At 35.5% G+C, this 12,082-nt stretch overlaps 3 protein-coding genes across 3 annotated transcripts; 2 read left to right on the top strand and 1 right to left on the bottom strand.

The window, feature by feature from the left end:
* Positions 1-873: 873 nt before the first annotated feature.
* On the top strand, positions 874-2,166 carry LOC116108852. Its single transcript, XM_031395090.1, has 3 exons — positions 874-1,023; positions 1,112-1,304; positions 1,997-2,166. The coding sequence occupies exons 1-3, from the start codon at positions 931-933 to the stop codon at positions 2,149-2,151; spliced, it is 441 nt and encodes a 146-aa protein (XP_031250950.1). The 5' UTR covers positions 874-930; the 3' UTR covers positions 2,152-2,166.
* A 1,161-nt stretch (positions 2,167-3,327) lies between these two features.
* Positions 3,328-4,379, bottom strand: LOC116108778. The gene is made up of 3 exons (XM_031395015.1): positions 4,128-4,379; positions 3,724-3,831; positions 3,328-3,627 (listed from the first exon to the last, which is right to left on the bottom strand). Exons 1-3 carry the CDS (start codon positions 4,377-4,379, stop codon positions 3,328-3,330), a joined length of 660 nt encoding a protein of 219 aa, XP_031250875.1.
* A 3,632-nt stretch (positions 4,380-8,011) lies between these two features.
* LOC116108844 (B3 domain-containing protein Os11g0197600-like) lies at positions 8,012-11,720 on the top strand. Its single transcript, XM_031395079.1, has 5 exons — positions 8,012-8,239; positions 8,759-8,805; positions 10,467-10,662; positions 10,758-11,148; positions 11,260-11,720. Exons 3-5 carry the CDS (start codon positions 10,492-10,494, stop codon positions 11,544-11,546), a joined length of 849 nt encoding a protein of 282 aa, XP_031250939.1. The 5' UTR covers positions 8,012-8,239; positions 8,759-8,805; positions 10,467-10,491; the 3' UTR covers positions 11,547-11,720.
* The last annotated feature ends 362 nt before the right edge of the window (positions 11,721-12,082 follow it).

The following is a 12,082-nucleotide window of genomic DNA, read 5'->3' on the forward strand; positions in this document are numbered from 1 at the left end:
TTTTTCCAGATATCGTGAATTCATTTTTTGCTTCAAAATTTTGATATTCTGTCAATGCACTCTGCTTCTCATGCTTTTAGATTTAGACTAGTAACCAAATCAAACACAAATCCCGAGCACAATAGAAGTCCTAATATCAATAGAAATCAACAATCAAAATGAATCCTAGTTTAAATGGAAATGAAATGAGACTGTAATAAATCAAGTATAACCGTCCTACATCAATATGATGGATGTGTTATTTTAGAGTGGAGATTCAGTATGGAGTGTATAACCATCCTAGTTTAAATTTAATAAATGAGACTGTAATAAATCAAGTATAACCATCTGCTTTTTTTCTTTTTGGTTATTTTTTTTCTTTTTCTTAGATCTCTTCTATGCTTTTGTTTTTTGCATTTGTAACTTGATCATTTTCCCCCTGCTATTTTCTGTCTAGAAGCTGTCCTTTGGTTTCCTTTTGTTTGTGTGGTTTTTGTGCTACTACCTTCATGTTCTTTTCAGCATATAAATGATTATCTGATGCTTCAAGGTTGCTACTTTAAATCTCTTTCTACCTGCATACTCCATGAACCTAGACATTAAATGTACAGTCTTTGCAGCATTGAATTTTTTCTTTTTGAATATTCCTTCTGTTCTATTCTTTTTGGATTTTCTTGGTTAGCGTATTGTTAGTTGGAATTATTTTACGTGAACAAATACATTACATGTGCATGAAAATTATTCACCTTTCTAGGTTTTCTATCTCCATTCCTCTTGCCTGCATGCAGTTGTCTTGTCTTTGGCAGTGATATTATAGTATCACACATATTGCAGCAGTATCGAGCTTTGATATATCCTGCAACAGTTAATCATTGGTATTTGGTATGTGCTTATTTTGTTTGATGCAGAAGACAGGTCTTTTGGATATCAAAGCAAATATTGCAGCTGGTAATGGAAGATGCTATTGACGACTGGCTTTTGAGACAAATTTATTGGCTTCGAAGGGAAGACATTATTGCTCAAGGAATTTGGTGGATTCAAGATGTAAGGACTGAACTAATTATAGAGAATCATAGCTCTACTTGTAGATTTCATGTTTTGTTTCATTTTTCTAATTATAGATTCCTTTCAGGCTCTCTGGCCGGGTGGCACATTTTTTACAAGAGTGGGGAATATTCAAAGCAAACTTGATGATGCTCAAGCAGACCTGAACTTTTTTCAGGGTGGAAATCAGTCTGGTGGCCATAGGGCCTCAAAGTCAGTGTCCTTTGAGGAACAACTTGAAGCTGCTCGGAGAGCAAGTGATGTCAAGAAAATGCTCTTAGGTAAGTTATTCTTCTCTATAAAGACCTACATTTATTCATGGTCACTTATTTTGTACTTCTACCTCGATTGTCAGCCTGTGGTATTTTTTGCAAATTTCATTTCTTCAAGATTGCTTTTCTGGTCTACCAGTACATCTTTTGTTTCTTTTAACTTGTTTCAGAGTTACTATTTGCTTATTTGACTATGCAATATTGGATACTGTTTTGTTTTTGAATTCATGCCTTAGGCTTAAGTAGTCTGGACTTTTACCTCACATCACCAAGCAAAATTTCTGTTTCCAGATCGATCAAGAACCTCTTTGCTCACCCGATGAAGAGAAACTAATTCTTCAAATTTTGAATTCTCATCGACAATTTTGGTATAGTTATCATAAGTTATTTGTCAAACCATGATCTTTGGCAGAAATTGAACATGGATACCAGCACAAGCAAAGTTAATAGAACTGAGATTTAGAAGTGGTCTGAAATTCTGTGTCATGAAAATATCCCCATGTAATCATACTGAGAGCACAATTTCTGCATAAATTTGGGAACCTTGCACTCTGTTCTTATTTCCTTTCTTTGACTTATCATGATTTCTCTATTGTTGTGAAGATTTGCGGGTCCCTGTGCCACCAGGAAACTACTTGACTAATTTTTTCTACTAACCACTTGACTAGCCTGTAACTCAACAATTTTCTCCCTTTTGTCAGAGGGAGCTCCAACTACCTTGGTCAGCTTGATTGGGCCTAAGCAGTACAAGCGGTGTGCCAAGGACATATATTATTTTACTCAGGTTAGTCCCCTTACTCGATTGTGCCATGTGCTGCAGCACTTGTTTTTTCTCTCTTTTTTCCTGTGCTTATAAATTGTCTTTCTGCCCTTTGATGGTCTAATTTGAAATAACCTCTATAATTTATGATTACTGCAGTCTTCTGTATGTGTGAAGCAACTTGCATACGGGATACTTGAACTCATAATCCTATCAGTATTCCCCGAGTTGCGGGATCTTATACTAAATCTTCATGAGAAGATGCGTGTTCCGCCTGCATAGTAAGGCCTTAACTTTCACTCACTCGGCATGATCTGGTCACTATGCGCCATGAGTATTTTCAATGATAGTGCATGTGAATATCATAATATAGACAAGTGAGAATCAGGACTGGTTAGATACATGGAAATTTTTAGGACTCTGGAAATAGCTTGGCATCTCCCATTCAATTGTACACAATTGTACATTAGAGCCTGTATAGAAATTAAAAAGATAAAAAAAAAAAAATGCTCGTTTGTGAATACTTTCAGATCACTCAAGCAAATACCCCATTAGAGGGGATTTTTGTATCATGCATAGTCTACAAATACTGATGAGACTATCAATGATATTCTTTCATTATCATTCATCATCAACGTTCATTTTAACTATGTATTATCATAATTTAGTTGCAATTTTAAAACGAAAATCTCTATCGATGTTGATGAGTTAAACAATTTGAAAATATTTTAGATTCAGCCGATTGAATGAACAAAATGAAAGTGAAGAAACAATTATTTGCTCAGCTTTATCTCAGTATTTGAACTCATTCTTGTAATACTGTAAACTCCGCAATGAAATTGACAAAGGGAATGATCAAAGAGTAATACTGTGTCAATCTCTTTTCACAAACACTTCTCTTCTCACAAACTCTTCCACAATCCTGACGTGACAGTTTACGATTGATTAGCTCGTAAATGGGTTTTGCATGTTTGCTATGAGTCATGTCTGTCAATTTAGGAGCTGTCACGTTGCATGTTTGCTGAGTCATGTTTGTCAATTTAGGAGCTGTTATGTTGAGGTTGTGAGAAGTCATGTCTGTCAATTTAGGAGCTGTCACATTGAGGTTGTGAGAAGAGATTGTAAATTATTATCAAAACTAGCCCAGAATTACAGTAGCTATGGAGTTTTAATTCAGAAATCTATGAACTGTTGAGGAAGTACAGATATTGAACTCTAGTCTGCTTATATATATATAGGGAAACCAAAAAAACAAAAAAAACAAAAAGCTTTTCAGTTTGGCATGCCGGCCATGGCATCACGGACATTGGCATACAAATCAAACAAAGAAAATTTCCGAAGATTTTCCACTTCATACCATGAATTCAGCACTTCCCTGCTTTCATCGGTGCCCGAAAACGTCAACTGTATGCTGAGCTTGCAATCCGCCGATGCCTCCAGTTTTTTGCACTTGGTATTCGGCACTGCACACACCGTGTTGTTGAGGCAGACACCGGCATCTCCGCCGCACGAATCGCAGCCGAAGCTTTTCCAATGCAAGTTCTGCAGAGTACCCTCATGGAATTCCAGGACCTGCAGAAATCAATACAATACAATACAATACAATTATTTCCTGGAGGAGGAAATCAAGAAAAGAATTATTTACATTTTATGTTTGATGAGTTTTACCAATGTTAAAGTAGTAACTATGTTATCAATGTCGGAAATCATCTGTGGAACTGATCTTGCTGCATACTTTCTTCCGGCAAATGCCACCACGAACCCGCCTGCCAAATTCTGATAAGACAAAACATATTGTAATTGTAATATGCCCCGGTGAAATTTCATGTATTTCACTCAGATTGGAAACAAAGTGGAGTATGTATAACCAAGGGATTTGCTCCCCCTATGGTCTCAGGTTCGAATCACAAGAATAGTTATTAATATTGTTAGCTACGAAGTATAGGATTTGCCCTATTTCGGAAGTCCTATTCAGGGTCGAAAGATTAGTTAAGATGCGCGTAAACTGGCCCGAACATCCTTGGTAACAAAAAAAAAAAAAAAAAGTGGAGTATGTATGTATATATATATACCGGATTGAAGGTGGGGTTCTCGATGGTAAGGAGGGAAATCTCGTCGACTCTGGGCCGGAAAACGGCGAGTTGGGCAGGTTTAGTGACCAAGTTGAGACGACTATCGCAGGGTGAAAGTTGCGTTTGATCGAGAAAAAATGATTCTTTTGCTGAAAACGCTAGCCCCAATGTGAAGCCATCAAATCTCTTTACTTTTGCATCATCACAAGGACTGAAAACAACATTTTTATCTTCTGCATCTGCAAAATCCATCATCTCCGCCACCACCGCCGCCACCACCACCACCACCACCACCTTCAAATCTCTCAACATCATCTTCATCTTCTTCAGCCAAAGAACCAGCCCCTTAATTCGTTGAAAACCAACATTACCAAAAGGAACAAAAAACATATTAAGTCAAATAAAATAACGTTACCCCAGATGGAAATAGCTTTCAATGTTTCTCCATTGATGCTCTGAGAAGCTTTTGTCAAATCGGTTTAGTCAAGGATTCAATAAATTTTCAAGAAAATAATATTAATGGTTGATTTAGTGGTGATTAAATTAAAGTGAAATGGAAGATTTGTTGGTGAGTGTTATGATGAATTCTAGGAAATATCAAACAAGAACTGTTTCAGGGGAACAACCTAGGACTAATAAGACGCGGGAAACGGTTAAACCGGCAGTCTAGGTGGATCTTGTCTTATAAACGGTTAAGGATGTTGGTGGTAGGTATTGAGTATAAAAATAACAAGAAAAATGTTTCTGTTATTTCGGAAATACATTCATTATGGAATTGGTGTTAAAATTTTTATTATCCCATGAAGTGAAATTAAAATAAATAAAACAATTTTAAAAAAATAAAAATAGTTATTATGATACTTTCTTCTATTGTCGATTATTTTGAAATGCACTTTATGACGGCGTTTTTATGCTATTATAAGATTTTTTTTTTTTTTTTAAATGATGTGGGTTTTTAAGAATCTCAATAATAGTTTGTTAATCACAATATTATTCACTACTGATATGATGAGGAGCTTACGGGTCACACACTCAAAAGACAATTTGAAGAAAATAACGAATGAGGGGCATTTTTGTCATTTATAGATGAAGGGGTATTTTGGTAAATCTTATGGAGCAATTAAATTTGTTGAAAATGTTGTTGTCTGGATCCGAACCTGTATTGGATTTAATTTGTAAATTTGAATATTTATTTAAATATATATATTGTCGTATATGTATATTCTAAATAAGTGTATATATGTTTTAAATATTGAATAATTATTATTGGATGAATAAAATAATAATCACATAATATCCGGTTAATTAATTTCTTCCAAAATCATTCCGTTTGTTTTATTATTTTAGATAGGATTTTGGGAATAATATTGCGTAGTTGAATAAAGAAGTATTACGAGGTAAATTTAAAAATTTATAAAAAAATCCCCATAGGTTTGCTAATTTAACTAAACACCCCAATATATAAATTTTTTGTAAAATAATAAAAACACCCCCACTCACCCACAGTGCTAGATTTTGGCCACCACAGTCAGAATTTGGCTGGAATATGGTGCTATGATGCAAACCGGTCGGATCTGGTCGAAAAAGACTAGATCTACGGCTAGATCTGGCCTTTTTCGGCTAGGTCCACTGTGGATCTAGCCGAAAAAGGCCAGACCGGTGAATTACTGGCCATTTTCGATCGTTTGTAAGCCATTGTGATAGATTTCGGCTACCACCGATGGTGGTTGTAAGAATCTGATAGGTATGGGTGGATGGGGGTGTTTTTGTTAATTTTAAATTTTTTCTGAGGATATTTAACGAAATTAATAAACTTAAGGGGTTTAAAAGAATTAAAAAAATACACCAATATTTCTCAAATAACAAAACAAACAATATTTTGAGAATATAATTGGGAATATGGATAAAAATAGTGTGTCAAACGGAGTTATTTCTATCTATTTAATTGGATGAATATATCCTAAAAGGAGGAGACTAGGATTGGCCTATAAAGGGGCACTTTTCCCCGCATGTCCCATAACCCTTGAACTGCTACCCAAGCTAAAGGTTGAGAGAAAATTTTTCTCTAAAATTTTTCTTTTAACTCCTTTCTTCTTTAAACTACATAAATAATTGTTTGTGTGTGAAGTGTTGCCTTTTTGTGGATTTCTAATAGCAATAATGCTATGCTTACTCACGAGTTTACTAATCGCTTTACTACCTTTGTTAAAATTACATATAGTACCCGTACTATGCGCATGGTACCCGTACTATGCGTTATATTTACAAAAGATAATAAGATGGTTAGTAAGACATGTGAGTAAACATAGCATTACTCTTTCCATTAATTCACTTCTATCCTTAAAGTGGGAGCGTTTTCAACAATCAATTGAAGGAGCCATCGACGTGAGTGAGAAATCGAAACCTTGAATGGGTTTTATTGTTCTTAAACATGTAAACAACGTTAAATCCACTTCCTTATTTAACGCTACATCTTAAAAGAATGACTGAATGAGTTTGTTATGCTTACTCACGAGCTTATTAACTGTCTTATTACCTTTGTTAAAATTACATATGGTACTCGTACTATGTGTATGGCACCCGTACTATACGTTTACAAAGGATAGTGAGATGGTTATTAAGATCATGAGTAAGCATAGCATTACTCAAATCTTAAAGGAAATTGAAAATATTTACCAGGGAGATAAGAGAAAACTCTCAAACAACATACGGGTTTTTACGTGATCAGAGAAAACCTTAGGGGGGAGATTAAAATTTCCAAGCTGGTACCTGCAGGAATATTTCCAGTCTAAAGTAAAAAGGCTTTCTGCAGTTTCAGTTTTAAGCACATTAAGAACTTGTGTTGATGAATCTGTGGCCGAGCCTGCAAAGAAAACTTACGCTTCCATAGTATGCACAGTTTCTTCTCATTTCCTTCATCCTCTTTGTGTGTGGAAATAAGTTTGCAGGTGTCTGTGCATGCATTTAGGCATTTGTTGATAAAATTTCCAAGCTGGTACCTGCAGGAATATTTCCAGACTAAAGTAAAAAAGCATTCTGCAGTTTCAGTTTTAAGCACATTGAGAACTTTTGTTGATGAATCGGTGGCCAAGCCTGCAAAGAAAGCTCGAAGGAAGAAAACACTGGCACTATGACAGACCAAAGGCCATGTTTCTACAAGATCATTTGTGACGAGGAACCAGAAACAATGGTGATTCATTTTGTCGTCTACTTATGGTGGTTATTTTTGAGCTAAATCCATGGCTAACATCTTTGTTTTCTTTTGTTCGAAAACAGAAGAAGTTTCCACAGCAATTCTTGAAGTATATATCAAAGGAATTATCTGATACAACAACTTTGAGAGTTGTCTCTGGTGGGTTGTGGACGGTTAAAGTGAAGATCATCGGAAACGATGTGTTTATGGAGGATGGTTGGCCGGAATTTGTCAGAGGTAACTCTTTTGAGTATCAAGGATTTTCTGTTTTCCCAGTATGATGGAAAAATGTTTTTCAGTGTCACGATTTTTGACCCTAATAAAGTGGAAAGAAGAATTGGAACATCTAGCATCAGAATGCCTCAAGAATCTGCAGGGATTTCAACTGGTAAAAGGCCTAGGAAGAACCCTGTTGATATTCTGAACCGCCAGTATACTTCATCAAACTCCTATGATGAAAGCTTGGGTATGTTATCAAAATGATGCTCAATGTAATTCAACATAAAGTTTATCAACTCAAAAAGTTTCCACAACAATTCTTGAATTACATATGAAAGGAGCTATCTGATACAACAACTTTCTCTGTATTTCCGTACTCTTCTCTTTTTTTTTTTTCTTTTTTTTTTTTTTTTTGGTCACTTCCTCCTCTCTTTTTCGTCTCTCTTTTCTTCCATTTCTTTGTTTCCCTCTTTCTTCTTCTCTCTTGAATTAAACTAAAAAAAAAAAAAATTCAGCAGATCAAAGTCATAAAAAAGATATCACAGCCACCGGAAACAAATTCGGCGGCTGCGATCTTTGCTTTGGAACAGAAAGAAGCTACCACGCTCTAGATCTGCCGCGACTCGGGGTGTTCACCTCGACCTGGGCTAGATCGTGGCGGTGCAAGGCCAGATCGCGGCGGATCGGGTGACATCACAAGGTAATCGTATTTTTCCGCCATGATGTGGCTGATTCCGGCAGCAACTTAATTTTTTTCTTCACTTCCTCCTCACATGGCAGCTAAGTTTCACTGGTTGTATTTACATTTCACTGTTGGGCTATGTTTATTTCGATTGGGATTTAAGAAGTAGCACCCCCCTCCCCCCTCTCACTCTTATTTTTCTTGCCTGTCACCCATCTCAAATTATTCTTTTTCCTGATAAATGAATTTACTTTTAGGTTCTTGAATGCAGCCCAACCTTCATCTCCAAATTATTTTGCCTCAGTTTTTGTATATATATCTTGATTACATGTTTGGTTCCCTAACCTAATATTGTCATACTTCATGCTCAATTCATTCTTCATCTGATGATTTGAGTTCAGTACAATTGATTGTTTTTATTTCCCATCACCCTCTTTGACCATTCCAGTTTTGTAGCAGAATTGATTTCCCAGTAAAATTTTTTTTTTTTTTGGAAAATTTTTGGTAAGTCTGTCATCAATTAGTGCATTATCACAGGTGTTGTTTGTTTAAAGGGGTTGCTCTTGAACAATTGGAATTGTCAGGTAAGGCAGATTTTGTGTTGTGGACAATTTTTTTTTTTTTTTTTTTTCTCCTGTTTTGTGAAGTGCTTCTTTATGTTCAATTATTCATCTTTCTATTTCTGTTGTAATGAGGTGTTTTTCTTTTTCAAGGGTTCCATTGAAGCCCATTTATTTAACCCAATAATACTATGCTTACTGACGAACTTATTAATCATCTTATTAACCTTTGTAAATATAAAGCATAGGACGGGTATCATAAACATAGTACGGGTACCATATATAATTTTAACAAAGGTGAATAAAGTGGTTAGTAAGTTCGTGGGTAAACATAGCGTTACTCTATTTAACCTTGGGGCACTTGGCTGCTTAGTTAAGCTAACCTTAAAGACTTTTTGTTACATGTTTTATTCCTTAAGACTGGTTTGTAGATATCACAACCAATTGAATTGGTTTTGTCCTTTCTTCTATTAACCTGTGGGTAAAATTGTAAAATATGAGTTATCCCAATTAAAAAACAATTTTATTCTGCCTCTTTCTTTATATATTCACTTTGAAATTTTGCTATCAAAATAGGGATAAATTGGTCATTTGCTGTCTCATTTTTCACAAACTCATAGGGACAAACCAGTGATTTCACTAACTCATCATAACTGGATGGCATAATCGTAATTCAACATAATGATGTGAGTATTTATGTAATGAGTAATGATATATAGTTCACCGAATTTATGCACCGAATTACGTGACAAAATCTTGACCGTTAATTAATATTAAGTTAAAATTAATCAATGGTCAGAATTTTACCACGTCATTCGGTGCATAAATTTGGTGCACTATCGTTGGTGATTATATTATTTTCTTCATGTAATTGAATGAGTTGATTAGTAATAAATTAATAAAAAACTAAGATATTAAACTTTCAAGGGTATTCCAGTCTTTTTTATTATTTTTAATGAAAATCCCTAATAGCACATGACAGAAGGTATCTGTTTGTCTTTTCAAAAACTTTTGAGCACTACCCGGCCTTTATAACAAAATTTGGGTAGGTGTAAGTCGTACCTCCTATTTTATTATAAGGTTGTAGAAATGTCTTGAATAAAAGATTATGCGAATCTTCATTTACTGCTTATATTCCCCTCACTTTCAGTGTAAATTACCAAACACTCCTTATGATTCGAAGATTATCACTAACCTCCCTGATAGTTTCGCTAACCTTCTCCGTTGAAGAGAGTTCTATTATGATTAAGCAAAATCTTAAAGGAAGTCGATAATATTTAGTTATTTACCAAGGGAGATGAGAGATAACTCTCAAACAACATACGGGTGTTTAGTCGCTGGGAGAAAACCTTAGGGGGGAGATTATAATAAAGTTTCTAAGCTGGTACCTGCAGGAATATTTCTAGTCTAAAGTCAAAAAGCATTCTGCAGTTTCAGTTTTAAGCACATTAAAAACTTGTGTTGATGAATCTGTGGCCGAGCCTGCAAAGAAACCTTACGCTTCATAGTATGCACAGTTTCTGCTCATTTCCTTTATCCTCTTTGTGTGTGGAAATGAGTTTTCAGGTGTCTCTGCATGCATTTAGGCATTTACCTCTGCATTTATCTTCCAATAGTTTGTACTAACACACTTCAAATAGTTTCAACTGCCTTCTTATTGAGTTTTAAACACTTTGTTCTCTCAGACTTTTATTGAGTTTGTACTTCACCATGCCCTCCAAATTCAAGCTCAATTCAAGCCCTCCCTCAAGAGGACGCCGGGAAATTCAAGGAAGCCCCTCCTTTCTCAGGAAAAGCTCGGAGAAAGAAAACACTGGCACTGTGACAGACCAAAGGCCATGTTTCTACAAGATCATTTGTGACGAGGAACCAGAACCAAAGGTGATTCATTTTGTCCTTCTTTTTGTCTACTTATGGTGGTTTTTTTTGAGCTAAATCCATGGCTAACATCTTTGTTTTCTTTTGTTCGCAAACAGAAGAAGTTTCCACGGCAATTCTTGAAGTACATATCAAAGGAGATATCTGATACAGCAACTTTGAGAGTTGTCTCTGGTGGGTTGTGGACGGTTAAAGTGAAGATCATTGGAAACGATGTGTTTATGGAGGATGGTTGGCCGGAATTTTTCAGAGGTAACTCTTTGAGGATCAAGGATTTTCTGTTTTTCCAGTATGATGGAAAAATGTTTTTCAGTGTCACGATTTTTTACCCAAATGGAGTGGAAAGAATTGGAACATCTAGCATCAGAATGCCTCAAGAATCTGCAGGGATTTCAACTGGTAAAAGGCCTAGGGGAAGGCCAAGGAAGAACCCTGTTGATACTCTGAACCGCCAGTATACTTCATCAAACTCCTATGATGAAAGCTTGTGTATGTTATCAAAATGATGCTCAGTGTAATTCAACATAAAGTTCATCAACTCAATTTTATTACTACCTGATTGAATATATCAAATATTTGTTTTTGTTTTTCTCAATGTAGCAACAGATCAAGGCCTTGCATCTCACAAATCCAAGAAGCTTAAAACGGCTCACAAAGGAGAGAATGTGAATGACAAATCCCAAAGTCTTAAAACCACACAGAAAGGGAAGAATGTGAACTACAATTCCAAAGAGCTTCAAACAAAAGAGAAAGAGAAAGGAAAGAATGTGAAGGCACCGTTCCGAGACAGAATTGAGAGTTCAAACAAGCAACCGAAGAGAACTACAATGGAACCAAGTCTGGAAAAGAAACCTTCCAAGAAAAGTCATCTCATCATCATAGACTAGTTCATTTTAAATGATGTTGTTTGTGCTTTCACTTGGTTGAACTTCAGAATGTCATGATTGGTAGTTACAACCTAATCTAATTAAATTATAATATGTAGATTATGGCAAGAAAGACAGGTCCTCTGCTTCTTCTGCTGTGGATTTTGGCAATATTGCTTTGATTTTAGATTCAAGTTTGAGGAACATCCACTTGAGGTATCATTTGCACTTGTTTACTGTTGTTACTTTAAGCTCCATTGATCCAAAGATTAGTAAGTAGAATGCAAGTGTAAGAGTTAATTAAGCCTTTTTGCAGTTTATATACTGCATTTTGCAGCAGTAAAACCCCTTTCACACTTTTATATGGATATAAATTTGCTTCATATGTATTCAACTGATAAATAGTTCAATCACTAAGGGGAGTGCATTAACATTTTTTTGGGTTTCTTGTTTGCTGCTTCAACAAAGTCCAATTGAGTTGTAGTACTGATACACAGATGGGTTCAAAATAATCCCCATTTTCCTCTTTAAAAGACAGAAGTTTAAGTATGACAGTT

Source organism: Pistacia vera, unplaced genomic scaffold, assembly GCF_008641045.1.
Source record: "Pistacia vera cultivar Batoury unplaced genomic scaffold, PisVer_v2 Contig57, whole genome shotgun sequence".
Taxonomy (NCBI): Eukaryota; Viridiplantae; Streptophyta; class Magnoliopsida; order Sapindales; family Anacardiaceae; genus Pistacia; species Pistacia vera.

Coding starts and splice junctions, on each gene's coding strand:
- LOC116108852 (XM_031395090.1), top strand. CDS start 931: ATGGAAGATGCTATTGACGACTGGCTTTTGAGACAAATTTATTGGCTT. Junction 1,024..1,111: donor GAATTTGGTGGATTCAAGAT/GTAAGGACTGAA, acceptor GATTCCTTTCAG/GCTCTCTGGCCGGGTGGCAC. Junction 1,305..1,996: donor TGTCAAGAAAATGCTCTTAG/GTAAGTTATTCT, acceptor CCCTTTTGTCAG/AGGGAGCTCCAACTACCTTG.
- LOC116108844 (XM_031395079.1), top strand. CDS start 10,492: ATGCCCTCCAAATTCAAGCTCAATTCAAGCCCTCCCTCAAGAGGACGC. Junction 10,663..10,757: donor ACGAGGAACCAGAACCAAAG/GTGATTCATTTT, acceptor GTTCGCAAACAG/AAGAAGTTTCCACGGCAATT. Junction 11,149..11,259: donor CTCCTATGATGAAAGCTTGT/GTATGTTATCAA, acceptor TTCTCAATGTAG/CAACAGATCAAGGCCTTGCA.
- LOC116108778 (XM_031395015.1), bottom strand. CDS start 4,379: ATGGATTTTGCAGATGCAGAAGATAAAAATGTTGTTTTCAGTCCTTGT. Junction 3,832..4,127: donor AGAACCCCACCTTCAATCCG/GTATATATATAT, acceptor TTGTCTTATCAG/AATTTGGCAGGCGGGTTCGT. Junction 3,628..3,723: donor TAGTTACTACTTTAACATTG/GTAAAACTCATC, acceptor TGATTTCTGCAG/GTCCTGGAATTCCATGAGGG.